The sequence below is a fragment of the Dendrobium catenatum genome, unplaced genomic scaffold, assembly GCF_001605985.2.
Source record: "Dendrobium catenatum unplaced genomic scaffold, ASM160598v2 fragScaff_scaffold_8, whole genome shotgun sequence".
Classification (NCBI taxonomy): Eukaryota; Viridiplantae; Streptophyta; class Magnoliopsida; order Asparagales; family Orchidaceae; genus Dendrobium; species Dendrobium catenatum.
This window is the reverse complement of record NW_021318470.1, coordinates 181,309-205,879: the sequence shown is the minus strand read 5'-3', so window position 1 is coordinate 205,879 and position 24,571 is coordinate 181,309. Positions and strand designations below refer to the sequence as shown.

Sequence of the window (24,571 nt, the reverse complement as noted above, 5' to 3'; positions counted from 1 at the left end):
CTCTCCTTCGCTGGAGATATTTTCGGCTGCCGTTCGCGTGAAATTGAGCTCCTCTTCCGCTTCGCTAGTTCGCGTGGGGTAGAGCTTCGAGCGAGTCAACTGCCATTGCCTCTCTAGGGTTTGCTTTTTCTCTTATGCATTTATTCGCTGCTGTTCCTCGTGAAGTAGAGTTCTGAACGGGTCCAAGCTTCTTCGCCGCCTCCTCCGACGTTGTTACTGTCGGATCAGAAGTTGCGCCGGGAGTTCGCCGCGAAGGTAACGATATTTCTGCGCTTTCGCGCTCTTCTTTGGTCGGGATTCTTTTTCCTTCGCGCCACACGAATACCTTAAATCCGCCGAACCGAAGGATTTCGTAAATCCGGGATTTACCAGATAATATGGGTAAGTGAAGCATAGGGTTTTCTATTTCCATAACGTCCTCTTCTTTTAGGATCTCAATGGACGTTCTTTCCCGTTTATTCTAATTGCTTACGTTTTGTGAAGATGGAAATAAAGGCGAGACCCGAAAGGAGAGGAGAAAGGAAGTCCGCTTGCATAAGCGACAGAAGCAGTTTAACTCATGGCGTGGTCATCAGGTTCTCTATTTTTTATTTTTTATAATCTTTTTCTCTTGTTGCGCTTGGGGAATTTAACTTGTGGGTACTGTGGGTCAATGGGACAATTAAGACAAACTTACTATAATATAAGATCTAATACAAATGTATATCTGAAGTTTATTGCATGAAATGTTATCAATGATACGATTTTATAAATTAAACTATGAATTTGTGGAAGCAGAATAGAAAAATGGAGAAGGCAAAAGAGAAAAAGAAACAGTTCCTCAATTCAAAGCCAATTCCTAAAGGGATTGCTATCGCAAAGAAGGATAAGGGAAAGAACAGCTCTTCAGGAAGTGTTTTCTCTGCAAATAATAAAGTGGAAAAGGTTTTGGAGAGGAGGCCAAAAAGCAAGTTCCACGAGTACTTGAAGATGGAGATGACCAAAGGTGTTATTAATGCAGAGGAGGATCTCGAGATGGAAAAGAAGTTGGCAAAGAAATTGAAGCTAAAGGAAAGGAAATTGGGCGGTCTGAATGATGGATTAGACCTGTTAATTGAAGGGATCACATCTGAATTGGGCAGCAAGTTTGATGGTTTTTCAGCTGCAGAATATGACTATGATCAGAATGGCTTGAAAGGTGAGATGGGAAAAAGGAAGCTTGAGGAGTTATCTGCAGGAGATGAGGCTGATGAGAGTGAGAAGGAGCTTAAGACTATTATTGAAGGAAAGAAGCACAAGAGGAGAAAGATTTCTAAAGCATTGGTTAAGCAGTTGGAGGAAAACTTCCCTATTGATAATACAAATGATGCTGCTGAATATCGAGATGTGTCAATTGTAGAACTTCCTCATGAAAAACTAAAACTAGATGCAAGTGTGAAGTACATAGCTCCTCATTTACGTGCTAGCGCTATGTGTGAATCTGAAGAGCATGCACAGATTCGCCGTAGGGTGAGAGGTAATTGTTGCTGATACTGTTCATATGGATTTCTATTTTGTAGTTCATTAGTTTTCTTTCATTTGTAGCTTCTTGTTTTAATTTTATTTTTTCTTAATGTTTCAGGATTATTGAATAAACTTTCTGAATCTAACGTGGAGTCAATTTCAGGAGATGTGGCTGCAATTTTTCAAGTACTAGTTTCAATATGCATTTTGATTAAACAAAAAGCTTCTTTGATGCTTTCAGTATATGTTTTGAGTTCCATTATCTCAAGAGTTTATCATGACATCATTGTATTTTTTTTCGGTAGTCCTGACATTTTTATAGTCAGTTACTCGCAGTGTTGGCTGTCAAATAGTTGGTATGGAGATTGTGGCATCATGTGTAGGGGGGCCACGTGGAAATGAACAGTATGATATCTTGTCTCTTACCTTATATTTAAGTTAAAGCTACTTTTTTTATTTTTTACTGGTCCTATATAAAGCAGATGTTATTAATAGCACATCTGTGTTTGCCAAATAAAATGAGAAAACAATGAGCTAATTTATTTATATGTTAATATTATTCAATTAATTATTAATACAATTTTTACTTGTTTGAGGTTTGAAATGGAAATTTTTTATTTATATGTTAATATTATTCAATTAATTATTACTACCATTTTTTCTTGTTTGAGGATTGACATGGAAATTTTTTATGCATAGTTTTGGCTTTTTAGTCTAGTCAAGTTATTGACAAAGATGGACTTTACCTTATGTTTGTTCTGCCAAGGTCATCGTAGGATGCCATGTTAATTTATTGAACAGACTCACTTAGCTATCTTTTAACTCTACAATTGATTTTGTTGAGGTTGAATAATTATTTTGTAATTGAAAATAATTTTTGTGGGATTTCATAGTTTCTATGCATCTTTGCTACATATATTTAATATGTTCGCAGGAAATGTTACTTATGTTCAAACACAAGGTGGTTTGACCAAGTATTTTCCTATTTCAGTTGGATTAGATTAAGGATCATCCGTAAGCCCATATATTTTTGCTTTAGTCATGGATGTTCTCACTAGACATTTGCAAGAGGTTTTACCTTGGTATATGCTTTTTGATAATGAGATTCTTATTGTTGATAAGACTAGAGAGGGAGTTGAAGGTAAACTTGAATTATGAAGGCCAACCTTAGAGTCAAAAGACTTTCATTTGAGTATATCAAAAACTGAATATATTGAGTATAATTTTAGTAATAATAGATCTAGTGGGGGGATTGCGACTTTGGGCGATCAAGCCATTAAGAAGAGTACACATTTTAGATATCTTGAGTCTATTGTTCAGAGTGATGGTGAAATAGATGGGGATAATATTAAGTGGAGGAATGCATTGAGCTTGTTGTATGATAGAAAAGTCCCCCTCAACCTTAAGGGAAAATTCTATAAGTTGGTGGTGAGACCTGCAATGCTTTATGGTGCAGAATGTTGGCCATTAAAAGAGAAGCATAATATTAAGTTGTGTTGCAGAGATGGGATGCTCAGGTGGATGAGTGGCTTTACTCTTAGAGGCAGGACACAAAATGGGCATATACATGAACAGGTTGGAGTAGTTCCAGTGGAAAATAAGATTTGAGAGAGTCGCCTTAGATAGTTTGGTCGCATAAAATGGTGGCCTTCCGATGACCTGGTTAGGAAAGTAGATGTATTAGATTTGACTTACCTTAAAAAAGATAGAGGTATACCTAAAAAGGCTTGGTTAGAAAATATTAGAAATGATCTTTCTTTATTAGATTTAAATGAGAATTTGACTCTTAACAGGATATAATGGAGACAAAATGATCTTGTATCTGACCCCATAGTGGGATAAAGGCTTGATGTTGTTGTTTTGTTGTAACTTAGAAGTCATCCTAGGGTGTGAACTAAACTTTCTAACTTTTGAAATTTAATTGCTGTTTTCAAGAAAAAATAACTACACATTTCCTTTTCTCCCTGCTGTAGAATGCAAATATTTTATACCTTACAGTAAAGTGAAAAAGCTTGCTTGTAGTTGCTCTTTAACCTGATCCTACCTAAGAAAGATAAATTTTTTTGGAGGGAGCTGGGTACTGAATCCATCTATCAAGCTCTTTTGATGATATCAATAATTAAAGAAATGATCAAATGAGAACGGTTTTTTGATGCTATAGTTTTCTAGAAAAAGTTAGTACACCACATACTGAGGCATGCTGTACCATGAAGGGAACTTGGTTTTTTCTATGCTTGTTAACAAAAGGGTCAGTGTAATGATAAGGTTTATTTATTTAATGCTACGTTAGAAAGTTGGTTTGATTTTTCGATTAAATTGACTAGTGAAGACCAGGTTTTTAGTGTTGACAATGGTGATGGTTATTACAAATACTTTAGATTTTTTTAAAAGTCAGTTATAATTAAAAAAGTAGTTATTGGTAAAAGTAGTTATGGAAATGTAGTTTGGCTTCAAATGATTGGCTGGTTCTGATGTGATAAAGTGATTTGAACAATTTGTTGATTTTAAAGATTCAGGTGTTCTTGAAATTATACTTATAAATTATAACGTCATCTCATCAGTGTATTTGAGTTTTAATTGTTAAGCTATGTTACACTGTGTAGCTATGGAAAAGGTATCATAATGGTTGCGTCCTTTACTTTATAACAAAAATTTATATCCTTCACTATTAATCAAATGAAGCCTTCACTCCCTTTCATTTGTATGGACCGCTCAATCTGCCAAGCATTCCTCCACATTATCTCTAATTATTGGTAAATAAAAAAAATCTGTGCTTAAGATGACAATGATTGGTGTTGTTATAAACAAGTCAATGTAATTCCTTCCCACTCCCTCTAATTATAGGTTTATTAAAAAATATATATATATTCTTTAGATGGCAGCTTTTGGTGTGGTTATAAACAAGTCAGTATGATGGATTTGTTTTGGTTTCCATCATTTAATGGTTAGTATTCATCCCAAATTTTCTTTAATTTTGTGTGGATTTTTTTGAGCATGGACTTCTTAAAACTCTTGTATCTTATGAAACACAAAAATCTCATTAAATACAAATAATGTTTATGAAAGGAATGCTATTTATGACCATTTTTCAACTTAAACATCTATCTATCAAATATGTTAGGCTAAATTTGCTAGAATTATTTTATTAAGGCCTATATAATTAGTAATGAATTTTAAGTCATAGAATAAATGAAACCTTAAACCCTCTTTGAAAAGAAGATGCTTGTCAATAAAGTTATCATATAAGAATCATTTGTTAGGATTTGTTCCCTCATTTAGTTGCAACAAATGTCAAACATTCCAATCTTCTTCAAGTCTTTATGTTTGCTACACTTCCGCTTCATCTTGAGACACTTCTCTTAAAAGGTTTCTCTCGAGTTACGAACAAATTCATGGCATTCTCCATGGATATTGGTCTGTTTATGATGGATCAAAATGAAGAAGCAGCAAACTTACACTAAATTTGTCCCATCAATTAGCTATACAACTCATTGACTTGTTATCATGTTAAGGTCACAACTTTATTGTGAACATGCCGAAAAATTTTAATCACTAATCAAAGTTGGTAGTAACAATGGCCTGAAATCGCACCAACATCGCCTGCCAGGCTTGGGCGGAGTTTTTGTTGGTCAAGTAGGTTGACCAAATGGCAGGCCAACCAACAAATTCTTTATAAATTCTGATGGAAATTGCAGATAATCACTAACATTTATTCCAAATAAGGCAAATATTCTTAAATTTAACTTGGACAAGCTTATAAATCGGCTTTATGGATGTTCATTTAGTGAATTTTTGTGCTGTGATTGTGTTCGATAGCTTTGGGAAACATGAGGGCTCACTTTTGACATATGTTCTTTCAACAAATTTCTATTTGAACCTGGCATTTTACTAGGTCGTACGCTCTCTACGCTAAATTTTTTTTCATTGGTCAATTTTGTTTGATTGGTTTACTGGGATTTAGATGGGCTTATGGGCGAACCTTCTTCTAGTCATGGATGCTGGATGTTAACGGGGGTAGCTTTTATTGGTAGATTTTTTGAGAACATTTAGAATAATATTTTTAAGGCAGGCCCTTTATGCATAAGTCTTGTGAGCTGAATGACTTTAGTAGGGATTTGATAATAAAAAACTTTTTTTTTAATGCCATCTAATGGTTTGGCTAAGTGTATAATAATTTTGCATTTCTAGAGAGATGTAGAACGGATGGGGTGGGGGGAAAATTTTGAAATTTGAATTTCAAATTAAATGAGAAAAGGAGGGAATGGTACTTAATTAATCCCTTAAATGGAGAGAGATTGGGGGCCTTAATGGAGAAGCATTTATTAAAATAGGAGAGAGGGAGGGGTGGAATTAAAGCTTGCCTACTTAATAGTCTTAAATTGAGGGAGAGAATTTTATTCAAATCCAATTTGGAATTGAATTGGAATTGATATAAAGACTTTTCTAAAATAGATCAATTAATTTAGGAATTATTTGAATTTCAAATTGTGTTGGATTTGAATTCAAAACCTTTTCAAGATAATCATTAATCTAATTTTGGAAAGAAATTTAAAGAGGGCATGGGTATGGGGCCGGCCAAGAGAGAGGGGGGACAATGGGTGTCTAGGTTTAATGTATTTGGACTAGGGATTAATTAATCAATCAATTTCAGAATTGATTTATTAATTGAATGAAAGAGGTTTCCAAAAATAAGGTAATTAATGAGGATGAAATCGATGGATTTGAAATTCAAATTAGATTAATTTGAATTTAAAATATTTTCAAATTAATGACAACTTAAATAATGAAAGAGGGATTTTTTTTTGAGGGAAGTGGGGTTAGGGAAGGAGGTGGCCGGCGGGTGGGTGGACCCATGGTGGATTTTGGCCAAGGGGAGATAGGAGGAAGGGAGGGGTTGGTGTAGGCCGATGGTGTGGAGGTGATGAGGGTTTATGAGATGATTGATGCCTTGGTGGAGGGCTTGGGGAGGTGGTGGTTTAGGGACATAAGGAAAAACAAAACAAAGAAAAAAGAGATAGAACCGCGAGCCTTGGACTCTTCCGAAGACTGACGGGTGATACGATGCCCTTCACCAAGGGACTTCACGCAACGAGTCCAGACCCATCTTGCGGCTAGTGGAAACCACAATTCCCCATAGGGATTTCCACTAATGTCCTCCCAAAGAATAAAAGTGCAAAACAAATTTCTTGTCTTAATAATCCATCATGCCAATACAAGAGCAAGGGCCTATATATATATATATATATGCCTCAAAACAAAAGAAATTAAAAAAGACAACTTTGCCCCTTGGGCTTACATAAGACAAGACTCTTAAATAAGGGTAAAAATGAGAAATTCAAAATTAAATCAAAATACAATTAATAAACTAAGACAAAAAGGGAGTGATCTCGGCCGTTCATCATCGCCTCTTCTATTGAGTAACGTCCACCGTCGGATGTCCGCATCACTAACCATGGTGATAAACCAAGTGCTGATCAAGCTTGAAGCCTGGAATCATATGCTCCTTGGTCCATTTAAAACTACTAGGTGATGCAATAAAGCATGAACCATTTGTGATTGATCAAGATTTAAGTTTGCCGTCCGTCTTGCCAAACAAAGTTTGTCTTCACCGCTCTCTTGACAGTTCACTGTTGCTTTAAGGGGATAATACATCAGAAGTGTTTGAATGTATAGTAGAAACTCCTTCTGGCATTTTATTTTCCTAATCAAATCTAATGGATTTCTTCTGGATGCTATGGCTGCTATTTATATGTTTTCTTGTATATTGGCCCCAGTCACTGAGATGGCCATTTATGCTTTTTTTGGCTATTGAATTTTTTGGCGCACTCTTAATTTTGTGGGATATGAATGAAAAGGAAGTTAGATATTTTCCTACAAAATCCAATCTGCCTATATCGTCTTGCAATCATACCATCTTTTTGGTTCTCTCCCAATGATAAGACAGTAAACCTAAAACAGAGTTTTATAGAATGGTGAATAAAAAGTTAGAGAAGAACTTGCAATCTTGCGCTTCCTATTTATCACGTGGTGCTTATTAACTTTATTCTTCAACCCTGAAAACAGCGGAGTGTCACTTGCTTTTTTTGTAGCGTTTCTTTCCTGTATTTTCTTTCTATCAAACGTGGATGATGGAAGCTAACGGTTTCCATTTGAATTATATTACCTTAATCTAACGATATTTCTTTTTTTCTGAAGGCATGCTGCTGTCTTTGCTGCTTTTGTTGCAGGCATGACCTGCTTGGTTGGAATCGATTTCAGTGCAAAGCTACTAGCTTCTATTGCTAGATCTTTTGAGGTATGTCAGTCACTAAATTCCATCTTTATATATTCTAATGCGTGCACTTGAAATGCTGATTTTTCATATGTAATATGTTGCAAATCAATGTTGTTAATGGGTTGGAAAATGGAACGGGATAGAATGCAGAGTTGCAATTCAATGCTTTCTCGATTCATTAAAATTGGGCGTGAAGAAGTATTTTGGATATGTATAAGAACTGTTTCTTGGGGCAAAATTTGAGTTGAGAGGTTCTTTGTGGCTTATTGTTTGATTACATGTATGTGGTGTGATGGAGGTGTGGAGGGCCTGGAGGCAGGGAGTGAGTGACAGAACTGAATGAAATTGTTAGGTTGGGAGAGAGTCAGAATAACAGCACTTAAGTTAAAATCAACAGCATGACTATAGCATACGATAACAACTAAGAATGTTAATGCAACTTGAATTTGATTGGGCATAAATTAAGTTTTGTGATCCCTTCGGTGGCCCACCATCAATTCTCCTGGGTGCAAGTGCGCTTTCATCCACAAAGCTTAAGTTGTTTTTAGAAAAACTAGTATTGTTTGAAGCCACTGATCATCAGATAGCTAATTGGTAATTAGTAGGAGATATCTCCATGGAATAAGAGTTTTCTTAATATCACAAGTTTATATAGTTGGAATTTGCATAGATTTGCTGTGGAAACAACTCTAGGAATTTTCTTTACTTCTCTTGTTGTAAAATACAAAAGAATTGGAAGCTTGTCAATCACTTAAAACTACAACAAATATTCATTTTTCAAGGCAAAGCAATTACAAATACCAAAGGTCCTATCTTTCTAAACATATTGAGGTTGTATTAGATCAGTGGGGTTACAATCGGAGATGAACAACATTGACACAACATTTGTTAAAGATCATACATCCTCAACTATTCAAATAGAGTTGTAGATCATGTATCACTGACAATTACAAATTTCAAAGATAACACAATTGTTGACCCCATAAGGCCACATTGTGGTGAATTTGATTTTGATAATCACATACATACAACGAAAATGTTCTTATATTTGTTTGTGCTTAATAAAGATGTTCAAGGTAAAGTCATCAACCTATCCAACAAACCAACCCCTAAAACTTTGACTGATTGGTTAGGCGAATACAGACTCGATGTTTCTGCCTAATGTTAGTCGATGAGTCATTTTGAGTGCTTTGGTTCACTCCATGCTCCAATCAACCTGGTCTTGTCAGTTATGGGCAAGTTGATTTAGTTATGCCCGTTTAGCCAACCCAATTAGGGTTAGCAGATAAGAGTCTCCAATATAATGAAACTCTAGAGTATTATACTATTACATAATTGCTTGACCTATCGATCATCCAATGGGAATTGAAAACTTATCAAATTAGAAAGCACATATGTATGTGCCAACTTATGCCTCGTTCAAGTTAAAGCATTCCTTTGTCATTTGGGGCTTTGGCAAATGATTTTAATGTTGGAACTTTGTCTGTCTTTAATTTTGAAAACAAATATGTTAGACATGATTTTTCAGCATATGAATTTGTGATAGGGCTTATTAAAGAAGTGTCAATGTTCGACATATTTCATGGACAACGTCTAAAGCACCCATTTAATTTCTAATTGTGCTCGTACAACTCTAAAGAAATAGTGACACTACAACCAAATATAATAACAACACCTTGATGGCATAAAAGTTACAATTAACAACACAACTATATGTATGAAAATAATTAGACAATAATGATGCAACCATTGGTCTGAATGGATTGGGTCCATGAAAAGAAGTCTTGTGATACCACTGATGGCTTACCATCAACATTAATACCCACAGACTTGTGTCTTCAACTAGAAAGAGATTGCTATCCTTTTAAAAGGATAGGAGCATTTGCCCTAAAACATCTTAGACAATTCATCCACATTTTCGAATGATTGAGGTTGAAAATAAATCGTTCTATCTTTTTCGATAGCTAATATCATTTAAATTCTTAAAAGCTACTTTAAATATTAACTATCCAAATGTTTGGATCAGTTGTGTCTGATGCGAGGATAGAGTATATATATAGCTTAGATGCAAGCGTTACTATATTTTTAGAGTTTTTTTTTTTTTACTTTGGCTTTAAGCTTGTTCATATTCACTCAATTAATACATGCTACTCGTTCATTTTTATTATTAATATTTGTAGAGCTATACGATGTTTTATTTCCATTATTTTTTTCTATGGTGTAATCTGCAGCTGAAGTTGTAGGTTTGCTACATATTTTTGCATCTGTAAGAGAATTTGATGAATTTTGGGTTTATTACCGTTAGTGCTGTTTATTTTTCAGGATGAATACCATAAAGGTGACAGCCTTTCCTTGCGAAATCTTACGTTGCTACTATGTCACTTGTACATGTTTGGTGTCTGTGCTAGGTATGCAATGTTCTTTGTGTATTTTGCTCTATTAGGTTCATTCATTTAATTTCTTTTTTATGTGATTCTTGGTCGCAAGTATAGCCATCTTTAGTGTATTATGAACACCAAAATGATTACTATTTCTCATATGGGTAGTCCTTTTGTTATTTTTTACATGTTCTACCCATCTCCAGTCTTTAAAGCTATTACAAGTTTTGATCATATAGCTAATTTTTAAGGAAATTTATAAAACTTAGGTAGATAGTGTTGTGGTTTGCTAGTTTAATAGTTGGTAGTGTTGCACTTTGACTTTTTGGTCAATCCATCCTAAAATTGATCTATAACTATCAGTTAGCGATATGGTGTACAGGGATTCAGATCAAAATCAGGGTATGGCCCAAAAAAAGCTGGTTCTGTTCTAACAGACTGATAAACCCAATGTCTAGTTTATTATTTTAATAAGATGTGTGGGTCAACTCAGCTACAAATTTCCTGCCAGTTCATCTACTTATGGCTATGCAACTTGACTATGAATTGACATTAACTCATCATGACTTGATTGTGACTCAGGTACTACCAGTCAAGCCAAAAAGCAAACACAACTATTACCTTTTAACACAAAATAATTCATAATACCTGATTATCCATAAATAGTTTATGGAGTTGCTTTGGAGACTTGCTTAATTTTCAATTTTGTTTCAGTCGTGAGGCATACCTTATTGTCAAGGATGTTGTCACGGTGATATGATTTCCCCAGGCGCTAGGTGCCAACCTACCTATGTACTCACCCAAGCGAACTAAGGTGTTGATAAGTAACTAGTTATTAAACATATTCTAATTATTGGGATAATTTTTGAAGAGTGTAAATTATAATCTTCACATTAAATTATGCTAAGAAAATAATAAATTCTCGAGTTTCATTGTATTTTTAATATAAAAAAATATTTCTAAATTGGTTTTCTTCAATAATTTACACAAAATACATGCTTAATTAATTTAAACAGTTAAATTATTTAAGTTTATAACATATATGACTCATGTATAATATAATCCTGTATTTATTTTATCTTCAACATCATCAAATTTCTTCTTCATCACTGGACTGTTAACCCTTCATTTTTCTCCCCCCACTTCTCAAATGCATCCTCTTCTTTCTCAAGATTTAATATTTTAAATTTGAATCTCTTATGATCTTTCTTGTATTCTGATATGGATCATTATTTTGTCAATTCTTGATTTTTTTTTTCACATCACCACATGCCAAATTATCAACAACAACAACAACAACATCAAGCCTTTATCCCACTACGTGGGATCAGCTACATGAATCCTTTTTCTCTATTGTGTCATTATTAAAAATCAAATTCTCATTTAAATCTAATAAAGAAAGATCTTTTCTAATATTTTCTAACAAAATCTTTTTAGTTCTATCTTTACCTTTCTTAATATAAGTCGAATCTAATATCTCTACTTTCTTAACCTGGTCATCAGAAGGCTGTCATTTTATGTGACCAAACCATCTAAGGCCACTCTCTCTAATCTTATCTTCCACTAGAGCTACTCCAACCTTTTCACTTGTATGCTCATTTCGTATCATGTCTCTAAGGGTAAATTCACTCATCCACCTGAACATCCTCATCTCTGCAACACTTAATTTAGTATTATGCTTCTCTTTTAATGACCAACATTCTGCACCATATAGCATTGCAAGTCTTACCACAATCTTATAAAATTTCCCCTTAAGTTTGAGGGGGACTTTTCTATCATACAAGCCCAATGCATTCCTCAACTTCTACCATCCAACTTTAATTCTACTGATAACATCCCCATCTATTTCACCATCACTTTGAACAATAGATCCAAGATATCTAAAACATATACTCTTATTAATGACTTGTTTGCCCAACGTCACAATCCGTCCACTAGGTCTATTACTACTAAAATTACACTCCATATATTCAGTTTTATATCCACTCAAGCGAAAACCTTTAGACTCTATGGTTGACCTCCATAATTCAAGTTTACCTTCAACTTTCTCTCTAGTTTTATCAACAAGAAGAATATTATCAGCAAAAAACATACACCAAGGTTCATCCTGTTGCAAATGTCTAGTGAGAACATCCATGACTAAAACAAAAAGATATGGGCTTAAGGCTGATCCTTGATGCAATCCAACCGAAATAGGAAAATACTTGTTCAAAAATTAACTTTTCTTTTATGTTCATCTCTTCAATCAACAAAAGGTGCTTTCCTTAAAACTTGACGTCTTAAGGCAATGCACTTACCCTATGCAATGAATAATTGTGCCTGCTTGGATGGTCTGGCGCCTAGCCTGAGCGACTGGCTAGTGCTTGGGTTGCCTTTAACAGCACATGCTTATCCTTGAATATAGTACAAACTTAGATTTCTCTACACACCTGGTTTGTCCTTTTTTTTCTTTTTGCATTGACTTTCTGTAAATGTCCACTTCAGAAATTCTTAACCAAGCATCCCGCAAAATGACATAAATTATGAAAGCAGCTGGGGAAGAAAGAGAATCAGAGTTGTAAATGACCTAGTACTACATACATGCATATGCAGTATCTTCACAATGTAACTTGCTATTTGAAACTTCCCCTATGGTTATCTACCCTGGCTTATAAATAAATATACTTATAGATAATTGTATTTCAATATTGGATTCATTATAATTTTGCAATACAATTGAGAAAACTCATTTTAATTTTTTATTCCATCAAAATTTATGGAATTTACTACTACAAATTCCAAAATCATTTTTTCTTTGTTGTTTAATGTGTATGTACTATTATGGCTATCATTGGTAACCTAATTGAGGTATGGTCATGCCAGCTTCCATTGAGTCGGGATAAATTTTAGCTAAATCAAATTCTAGAAGAAAATAAGTAAAACTGCAAATTTGGAGCCTTTTTTTTTTTGGCAGACACAAGCACTACAAAAAACTAGATAGGATAATCTTAACTATTAGTATAACAGAAACTTTCTTTTTATTTTGAAGACCAAACAATATTCCTCAAATTTAAGAGAAAATTCTATAAGATGGTGGTGAGACCTGCAATGCTTTATGATGCGAATGATGGCTATTTAAATAGAAGCATAATGTTAAGTGTTGATTGTTGGCTTCACTCTTAGAGATAGAACGCAAAACGAGTATATACGTGAAATGTTGGAGTACTCCAGCGCCAGATAAGATTAGAGAAAGTCATCTTAGATGGCTTGGTCACATAAAACGTCAGCCTTCTGATGGCTCTGTTAGGTGACTGGATGTATTAGATTTGACCTATCTTAAGAAAGATAGAGGTAGTCTTGAAAATACTTGGTTAGAAAATATTAGAAATGACCTTTTTTTTATTAGATTTAAATGAGAATTTGACTCTTAATATGCCAATGAAGAAAAAAGTTTCATGTTGCCGACCGCACAGAGTGGGATAAAGGCTTGATGTTATTGTTGGTTGTTATTGGTCATTTAGTAAAGCTAAGAATTAGGTCCTGTTACAAGCACATGAAGTTTTTGTGTTCAGTAACACATCCTTTTATAGATAAGCACGTTGTCTGTCTAGTTTTTTTTACATAAAACATTTAATATCAGAAACATGTATGCTTGTGTAAAATGACCTTGTATTTTGTCATAAGCACTTTAAACAAAGATAGTTAAATATAACACCAAATTTGTATGTTTATTTGATACTATTTTTTAATTCGTAAAAGAAAATAGAGCGTTGTAGTCCCTCTATTTAGTTCAGTTATTTTTCAGAGAGTCATACTTGAGGGCTTTCTGTATGTAGGAGCTAAAGTTATAAAGCAAATTTCTGATGTTAAATTAATACTTGCAATTTCACGCGGTTTATTTGTTAATTACAAAAAATTGTATTATTTGTTCATTCATACAACAACAATTACAACAAAAATATCGAGTCTTTATCCTGCTACGTGGGGTTGCTACATGAATCGGTTGTCTCTATTGTATCCTGTTAAGCCTTTATCTTGTTCATTCATACAAGTTGGCAATATTTTACCGTGAGGAATTTTACATCTCTAATATTTAGATACTCCTATTTCATTGCAACTGACTGCCTTTTTGTTTATGCTTGTGTGTTCCATGCCTTGATGTAATTTTGCTTTCTTACAGAGTATGATGTGGTAGAAGATGTATACTCTGTTTCTTATATTGTGAATATTCTGTTTAAGTATTTGTTTGCCTGTTGTGCAGTGATATTCTTTTTGACCTTCTTGATGTGTTGAACAAGCGCTTAACAGAGTTAGATGTGTCAACCATCCTGACAATGCTGCAATGTTAGTTTCTCTCATTTTTGCAATTTTAAACAATATTCTCACGACTTCTCTAGACAGACATACAACCCTATTTAAAAATCCTTATTTTCTCCTCTGTTTGTCGTTTAACTCATCTTTCAGATGATAGTTTATTGTGCATTTCTTCAAGTTTCTTTCCGATGATAATCTGATAATAAATTGAATAGGTTGTGGAATGAAGCTAAGAGGTGATGATCCAATTTCCATGAAATGTTTTGTTGTTACAATCCAAAACAGAGTTAATGAATTGAAGTCTGATAAGAGCATCAAAGAAGGGGAGCCAAGGATAAATAGTAAAAGGGTATGATAGGTATCCAAATACTTTTCCTATTATCACTTTATGAACATGTTTTGTGTTCTAATTCAGTTGATCTGCAGATGGAATTCATGCTTGAGACTATATGTGATATAAAGAACAACAAGAAGAGATCAAAAGAGGATCCAGCTCATCATACGAGGATAAAGAAATGGTTACAAAAGGTTATTTTATTGGCTTGTTTTCTGATTTCTGATTTAGATTTCATAGATGTAGCAGAGTAAATTGTTTTTCACATTTGTGGTTCTCTATTGTGAAATTAATTGTTTTTCAAAATTGTTTACTTTTGCATGTTTAATCATCTGCATGGTACTTCTGACCGATTTGGATACTTTTGTATAATTTTGCTTGCAGTTTGTCCCTTGGAGGTCGTGGATTTTCTCGATTCATTCTTCTATTATTTTAGTTGTCTCATTAGCCTAGATGTTTACACTCAAAAAACGTTTCTGCAGTTACGAGTAGAAGATGTTCTTCTTCGAGGTCTCACTTGGAGTAAGCTTCTTGATCCTCAGAAGAAAGGACAATGGTGGCATTCAGGGGAAATCAGTTCAACCAAGATTGATTTTGAAGAAGTGGCAACTACCGTCAACAAGGAGGTGCAAGAAGCTCAAAAACTAGTTCAGCTTGCAGCTACACAAAGGATGAATACTGATGCAAGAAGGGCTATTTTTTGCATAATTATGAGTGGAGAAGACTACATTGATTCTTTCGAGAAGATATTGCGACTGGATTTGTCTGGGAAAAAGGTTTGTAATATGGATGTGGACGACTACTGAATCATTTTCATTTGTGCATTGTAGTATGTTTTTGTATGCATTGTGTTTCTTGAGTTTTTATTAATTGTTCAGGATAGAGAAATCATGAGAGTCCTTATTGACTGCTGCTTGCAAGAGAAGGTGTTCAACAAGTATTACACAGTTTTGGCTTCCAAGTTTTGCAGCCATGACAAAAACCACAAGTTTACTTTACAGGTGTGTTTATTTCCCCAATCTTAATATTTTAATTATATTGCAATCTTATCTATTTTTTCATGTCTCCTACTTTTTAAAGTTGCTTCTCATTTTATCGGCATCTAAGCACAAGAGTTTTCTTCTTGAAATATATCCTTTAGGAGCTCATATTACGTTGAATTGTTGGCTTGAATGCTGGTTTTAAGGTTTCATTATGTGACAAACCCCATATGTGATTTTAGGACTGCGGAGAACCGTGCTGGTAAATAATCACCAAAGCTTGGTCAAGCTGCTCCCCTTTTGACGGGCTATTATCTAGAGTTCTATAGAATTGTCTCACACCTCAGGTGTTTTCTATCTACCCACATTTGTCAGTTTTGGGTACCCTGAATGTCATTCCAAAAATACTTTAATTTATGGTTGTGAAAACCGGTATGGACATAGAACTGGAAGAAGGAGAGGTTCAGAATTTAATGATTTGACCGGGGTCAAACTGGGGTTGAATTAGATGATGTAATAAATATGAAAATTATTTAAAAAATTTAAATGATAGAATAATCATGTAATAATAGAAATTTTTGGTTAAAAAAAATAAATTGAATTCACATATTAATTTTAAATTTAAACATATTCAATATTTAAATTTAATTTCAATTTAAGAAAAATTTAGCTTACATATAAATTTATAAATTTAATATAAATTATTATTAATTTATATTATACATCTAGATATAATTTACACCTATAAATTATATATTAAATTCATATTATAAATTTACATTTATAAATTATTATGGTTAGATAATTTATTATTAATTAATTAATTTTTATAGTACATAAATAATAAATGAAGTATATAATTTATTTAATATTATTAATTAAAAATAAATGTTATTTGCTTCATAAAAAATATTAAAAAATCTGTTTTAAAATATATAGTATATGTTGTAAATTTAAAAAGTAAGAACTTCGATGTATTTATATGACGACTTAGAGCATTTACACAACGTATAATATTTTTGCATATTGATGTAATGTATTACTACGATGTACAATGTATTTGTATGTTGAATGATGTGCGTCACATGATACATTTAATTTGCATATTGCATGGTGAGTATGCATGCAATGCAATGGGTGTATTTGATATATATGCATGTTCATATACACATTTGTACGTGTATTTGTATAATTGCGTGCTTGCATGTGCATCTGCATGTTTGTATACATGTTTATTTGCATACGTATTTGGGTATTGGTAAGCTTGTGTGTACAATACACTTGCATTCATATAAGGCACTCACACAGTGTACTTGCACATTTTGCGTAGTGCGTTTATGCAACATACCTGCACAAATATTGATGCACTTACATAATGCATGTTTATTGGCATATGTGCAAACTGGCTTGCATGATCAACCGTATGCGTGCATGTTATTTAGTGCGCTTATATGATTGACAATATACGTACATGCCACTTGATGTATGTGTATAATGCATTTGTATGTATTTTGAACATGAATATTATACAATAAGGGGCTCGTAGAAGACATGGTTCGGTGATTTGGTGCGTCACACATTTTTTTGATGGATTCGTACAACTCTTGATACATTACAATGCACTGATTTGGTTCTTTGCAAAAGTAAATGTTCACGGGGTGTACGACACATTCACGGGCCGTACGAGTCTCCTAACTTTAACACTTGTGCACTCATGACTCCTCTCCATGTCATTTTTGTGCTTGGAGTTTGGTTTAACGGGTCCAATAAGGGGATTATTTTCTTGGGTTATAAATATGGAACCCGACCCTAGATCATTCCTTTGCGCATTTCAGTTTAGAGAGCATGTGTTGCTAAGGGGTTTGAGTGTACATTAGATAGAAGTTAAGAGAGAAGTTTTAGTTGTTTGTTGGTGAGCAAATAGTTCTCCTACAAGTTCTGTTTTGTTAAGTATTGTTTTTTAGTTCATATTTGCTTTTCAATGTTTAGAACCTCACATGTCGTGCATTTTATATTTTGTTGACTTAGTAGTTTGGGTAGATTTTAAATTCTTTAAATTTTTCTCAAGTCATGAGTTTTGTTATAAATTTTGGTAGCATTCCGGCGTTGTCCCCGCATAAAGGGTTGAATCGAGGTACTAAGCCTTCCCGCTTGTCAAGAAAGTCAATCACGATTGGTGTCAGGTGACATTGCGACCAAAATTTCATTCCCCACCTTCTAAGAAAGGCAGTCACGAGTCTTCGAATACCTATTTATAAAGCACAATATTCCCCAGCCTTAGCTGTGTGGCGACCGAGGTGGCGATGACGAGACGATGGTGATGGCGATGCACGAGGCGTTAGATGGTGGACGGCGGCCGCTTGGGTGTGTGTGAGGGAGAGAGGAGCCGAGTGGAGAGGGAGGGGAGTCGGGCTTTGCATGCGTGAGAGTGATGTTGTGAGGTTAGTGTATCAGGGTTATGAGAGTTACGAGTGTTATGTAAGGGATATTTTGGGTATATTTTTTATTTAGGATTTTTTTTAAATCCTTTATCTTTTCGTGATTATTCGAATAAATTTTACGGTGGGTGTCAACTACCTAACGCAACCTTATAATTTTCTCATCTAGGACTTCGGACCTGGCAATAACGGTGTTAAAGATTTAAAGTTGTCCGTAAGGAGTTTAAGAAAGCATTCTACGATACAAAAATTTTGGTTTTAATGATTTATATAATAGATTAGATACTAAAGAGGGCGAAAGATATATGTATAAGCCAGCCAAACAAAGAGATAGGAGTAGTAAGGATTTAGTTCAAGTAAAGTGCATTACAGATGAAGATCAAAAAGTATTTTTTTAGAAGAGGATATTCAACAAAGGTTGATGGGATATTTTGCTATGCTTTTCAATGAAGATTATGAAAATATGATTAATTTTAGTGACCTTAACACTAAATTTTTAGTAGAGATTTTTGTTTTTATCAGGGTATTACCAAAACTAAAGTTAGAGAGGCTTTAAAGAAAATGAAGCGCGGGAAAACTGTTGGACTTGATGATATTTTAATAGAGATATGGAAATACTTTGGAGATGAAGGAATTTCTTGACTTACTAAACTTTTTAATATCATTTTGTAGACTAAAAAGATGCCAGATGTGTGTAGAATGAGTTTGTTGATTACTTTTTTTAAAAAGAAAGGTGATGCACAAGTTTGTGCGAATTATAGAGGAATTAAGTTGGTGTGTCATACTTTAAAACTATGAGAGAGAGTTATGGAGCGTAGGTTATGATGTGGTACTAGTGTTTCTTAAAATCAAATTGGATTCACGACGGGTAGGTCTACTATGGAAGCCATATGTTAATTGAGAGGTTTGATGGAGAAGTATAGAGAGAAAAAGATCTTCATATGATATTTATTAATTTAGATAAAATATATGATAAAGTTCCAAAAGAAGTGCCATGGAGAGTTTTAAAAAAAAGAAAGGGATTAATAATGCTTATATTCAAGTCATTAGGGATATGTATGTTGATGTTGTTACTTGTGTTCAAACACAAGGTGGTTTGACCAAATATTTTTCAATTTCAATTGGATTACATCAAGGATTAGCCTTACGCCCATATCCTTTTACTTTGGTCTTGGATGTTCTTACTAGAGATTTGCAAGAGGATGTTCTCTAGTGTATGCTTTTTGCTGGTGACATTCTTCTCATTGATAAGACTAAAGAGGGAGTTGGAGGTAAACTTGAATTATGGAGGTCAACCTTAGAGTCTTAAGGTTTTCGTTTGAGTAGATCTAAAACCGAATACATGGAGTGTAAGTTTTATAGTAATAGATCTAATTAAGGGTTTGTGACTTTGAGCGATCAAGTCATTAATAAGAGTACACATTTTAGATATATTTGATCTATTGTTCATAGTAATGGTGAAATAGATGGGGATATTATTAGTAAAATTCAAGTTGGATGGATGAAGTGGAGGGATGTGTCGGGCTTGTTGTGTGATAGAAAAGTACTACTCAAGCTTAAGAAAAATTTTATATGATGGTGGTTAGACCTGCAATGCTTTATGGCGTAGGGTGTTAACCATTAAAAGATAAGCATAATATTAAGTTAAGTGTTGTAGAGATGAGGATGCTCAGGTGGATGAGTGATTTTACTCATAGAGACATGATACAAAGTGAGCATATACGTGAAAAGGTTGGAGTAGCTCCAGTGGCAGATAAGATTAGAGAGAGTTGCCTTAGATGTTTGGTTGCATAAAACGGCGGCCTTCTGATGATCCGATTAGGATAGTAGATGTATTAGATTTAACCTATTTTAAGAAAGGTAGGGGTAGACCTAAAAAGACTTGGTTAGAAAATATTAAAAATGATATTTTTTTTATTAGATCTAAAGGAGAATTTTACTCATAACATGACACAATGCAAAAAAAGGATTATGCAGGACCCCACGTAGTGGGATAAAGGCTTGATGTTGGTTTTTTAAAATCCTTTCTTTATTATTATTAATAATTATATATATAATTGTGTTTCGACTCGGTCGCTATATCATCGTTGTCGTTCACGCACGTGTGAAATTTCAACCAATACACTAAAAGTTATCTCGATGTTTAAGATTTTAACTTCATTTTACTTAAAAGATTTCATATTATATCAGGATATTTATTTATTTTTATTAATTTTCTTAACTTCTTACCCATAATTTCATAATTATTAGTATATGTTGTGGCCAAAACGTTTTTATTGAATTACCTTACAATTTTTACCAAAAAAGGACACTTCCAAATAAAAAAATCTATTTTTGATTTGGTAACATTATTTTTTGAAAGTAATTTATTGTTCCTCATTTGTTGAAATTTGTATTTGTTATTACAAGATTATGGATCAATTAAGTATAGATCATTTCATCATACTTCAGTATATCTATCTTGAAATCTATCAAAACTCATCCTAGTGGAACCTATATATATATTTAAGTCAGCATTAAACATTATTTTCATTTAATCCACCCTTTACAAAAATTTTCTTTTCAAACTATATTCTATTCTATCTTAAGGAGTACAAATAATAATTTATAAATGAAGCCTCATATGAGTCGATGTCCTTGGAATTTCATTCTCCATTTTCATTTAGTTTCTTTCAACATATAATATTCGTTCGAATAATACGGCAATGGATTCTTTAACCATCCCATTTACGGCGATAACATCCATCTAGCAAATCATAGTTTTAATCCTAAATAGTGTTTTTTTTTGTGTGATAAAACAATCAAAATAGCCTCTTGACTCCTTGTGAAAGATCAAAATAGTCTCCCGGTATATTAAATGACATTTTGGTCTCTCAATTCCTTAAAGATGAACTAAAATAATCTCACTATGAGACTATTTTGATTCATTTTTAAAGATTTGAGGGGCGAAAATAGTTTTTAATATAGATGGAGATTATTTTGGTTCTTCGTAAAAAGTGAATGGATACCCACCGATGCTTAGCTTTGGTGGTGGGTGAGCACGGTTGAGAACTCACTAACCCGTGCTCAATTCTCCTCGAGTGGCAACGTCTCTTAAGTGGGGCCCAATTAAGTGCGGGCCAGGAGGTTTCTGGGGTCGGTGCCTCTTCTAGGTCAGCCGATGATTAATCACGCCGTTAAACGCCCTTTCGGGAGTGGATGCAGGGGGATCCCCGTTCAAAAAAAGAAAGAAAGAGTTAATGGATAATTTTGATATTTTTTTACACACATGACCTTTTTCTATTGAGCCAGCTTTAGGCATGATTCTTATTAGCTCCAATTCTTGATTTCCAAATCTTCACCGCCATTTTTTTTTTCTTTTTGCAGTACTGCATATGGGATCACTTGAAAGAGATCGATTCAATGGAGCTGATCCGGTCGATGAACCTTGCAAGATTCATCTCTGAGATGCTCTCCTCTTTCTCCCTCTCCCTCTCGCTGCTTAAAACAGTCAATCTCATGGATCCATTGCAGCTCACTCCAAAAAGAATTATGCACTTCAGAATTCTTTTTGAGGCGCTGTTTCAGAACACTGACGCCCTCATATGGAACGTATTCACGCGAGTGGCTGCTGCTCCCGAGCTCGAATCTTTAAGAAATAGCCTTCTCTTCTTCATTAAGCAGTATGTGGTGACTTCAAACTCAGAAAAAGCGCTTTCTCAGAAGTTCAGAATCGCAAAGAAAGCGCTTGATAACGCAGCTGGAGTTCTCATGTAACTTATTTTTCTTGTCCCATTTTTGGTGCGCTTAGGGTTCTAATGTTTTGTTTGTCTATAAATGTTAGGTTCAGTGTATTTCCTGTTCTAGTTTAGTTGTGAATGAAGCATAGAGAAAACGCTGTATTTCCTATTATTATTATTATTTAAATTATAAGATTGCTGCTAGAATATTCAGTTTATGCTAATTAGTTTTGAGCCATTACCTTAATATCCACTGCTGAAATTCTCTATTTTTCTCCCCCATTTTTTTGTTCGTTCGCCGAAAATACTAAAATTTTATAAAACTTTGGCCTTCTAATGATCCTGTTTGAAGGGTACATATATTAGATCCATCTTATGTACGATTAATTATTCTGTGCGGATGTCGAATGTCGTTCGGACATAAATCAGAATGCATCACGTCATCCCTTTGCTTGGTACTGTTGACGTGGTGGTGATTCTGGTTGGTTTTCGGGCGGCTTTCTGCGTCTGGTCTCTGCACAGAAGAATTTCTCTATATGTACATAGCTCACATCGATCTCTTGGTTGAGAGCTTTTAATCAACCAAAAAGTTATGGGTTCGAAACTTAAATGTGATGTGTGTATAAATTTGTCTAAATTGGCTCAAAATTTCAAAAAAAAGATTCATACTATGTTAACAAAGTAAGGAGAGTGAGGAGGTAGATCTCAAAATATTTGATTAGAAAATATTAGAAATTATATTTTTTTTATTAGATTTAAATAAGAATTTGATTCATAATTAAATATGATGGAGAAAAAATTCATGCAGTCGATCTCATTGTGTAAGATAAAATTGTGGTGAAAATACTAAATTTCTTTTGTTTTTTTAATCTAGAAATGACATAATTGCTGTACTGGCTGATCTTGGCATTGTGGGCTGCATATTTTATTTTGAGAATATAAGAAAAATAAAAATAATTGAGTTTACTAATGACATTGAATGAAGGCTTGAAAAGTTCATCTCCTATGGAAAATTTTTGGGTCAAATAATTATTTCATAATCACTGAATTTATTTTAAAAAAATCTGAAATATAAATCTTGATCAATTAATCATATAATATACTGAAATTAAATTAATTAAATTATTTGACTAAATTAGTAATTTACATTATTTTCTCCCCATTTAATAAAATAAAACTCTGGCAAATAACTTCTATAAGACAAGCTAAACATCAAATTTCCAGTCAAATTAATACAAAATATTAAATTAAATAAGAAAAGGCTGGCATGTAAGTTAATACTGAAGCTTTTTAAGGAAATAATTATCAAATTAAGACAAAGCTGATTAGTTTAATATTTCATTATTTGTTGTATTGAGCCTAATTTATTTGGATTTTGGAATGTGTGGGCTCCATTAATAAACCATGCATTGAAATTAATGAAAGAGTTAAATGGCTTTCAATTATTTATCATCACATATATTGGACTATTAGATTCAATTTAAAAAAAAATTTGTTTTTAGTTAGCATTCCTTCCTCTTTAAAAAGGTATATTAAATTTCTGATAATAATTATAAATTCTTCTTAAATGTCAAAGATGGTGTTTTCAAGGAGGAGAGGTGAAAGATGGACTCAATGTATTTGAAAAATTATTTTTTTCCTAATTCAAGAAATAAAAATCTATAATTAAGCTAAAGTTAATATTTTTTTTTCATCTAAAAAAGATTTACATTAATTATTACACTGATTGATTACTGATTTTTTTTTTTTTTTGAAACGTGCAGGGGTATCGGCCCGCTGCCACGTCAGTTTGTGAGACGTTTGGCGATGTCCACTAATCCCTCGGCGAGTTTACCAGCAATCAACCCCACAGGTGCAGGACCCAAAGCTCTTTTCTCTCAACTTAAGAAGTCGTGCAGTATGAGAGGGTTCGAACTTGGGATGGGGGTTCCCAATCAAACACGCCCACCAACCCACCTAAGCCCGATGGGGTTATGAAAAAAAATGTTATTATATATTCGCATTCGTTTGAGTTAATTTGATTAGGTCATCATGAGTTAAAACTTATGCTCAACTTTGCCCAGAGCTAAGAATTATGAAGTCGCCCAAAAAGATTGACTCTACTTCACCATAGTAGTAAGCTAATGAACTCAACTTAGAATATTCTTGAAGTAGCCTGCTTATCAAGACTATTCACTCGTAAAACTCAACTACTCATTCATAATACTCGTCGACTGAGTAGGATTTCTAATGAGGAGAAATCATATAGGGTATTTGATGTGAAACGGAAACGTCATTTACTTGCCTAGGTGGCAAGACTAATTAAATCCCAAATCAATTTGGGGAGAGAATGAAAATCTGAAATTAAATTTTAGATTAAGTGATTTGGGAGGGAAAATTAAGTGAAATCCAATTTTGAATTCCCAAATTAAAGAGGAGGATTATTGCTCATTCAATTGGGAGAAAGTTGGGCTGATTTTGTGGAGTCATTAATGTGATTAGGAGAGGGAGGGGAGGCCATTAAGGGGCCGGCCACATGAGGAGGAGAGAGGGGATGAGTTTTGAGAGAGTGGGGACCACCAATTTAATTTCAGATTTTACAAAATCTGAAATTAAAATTTCAGATTTTGTAAAATCTGAAATTAAAATTTCAGATTTTGTAAAATCTGAAATTAAAATTTCAGATTTAATAAG

The 24,571-nt window shown here is 33.7% G+C and overlaps 1 protein-coding gene across 1 annotated transcript; it reads left to right on the top strand.

Annotated features, from left to right (window-relative positions):
* Positions 1 to 22,122, top strand: LOC110091946 (nucleolar MIF4G domain-containing protein 1). The gene is made up of 13 exons (XM_020816258.2): positions 1 to 381; positions 484 to 575; positions 778 to 1,495; positions 1,601 to 1,668; positions 1,805 to 1,887; positions 7,678 to 7,777; positions 10,079 to 10,164; positions 14,375 to 14,457; positions 14,643 to 14,776; positions 14,854 to 14,955; positions 15,244 to 15,537; positions 15,640 to 15,762; positions 21,546 to 22,122. The coding sequence occupies exons 1-13, from the start codon at positions 378 to 380 to the stop codon at positions 21,933 to 21,935; spliced, it is 2,277 nt and encodes a 758-aa protein (XP_020671917.1). The 5' UTR covers positions 1 to 377; the 3' UTR covers positions 21,936 to 22,122.
* The last annotated feature ends 2,449 nt before the right edge of the window (positions 22,123 to 24,571 follow it).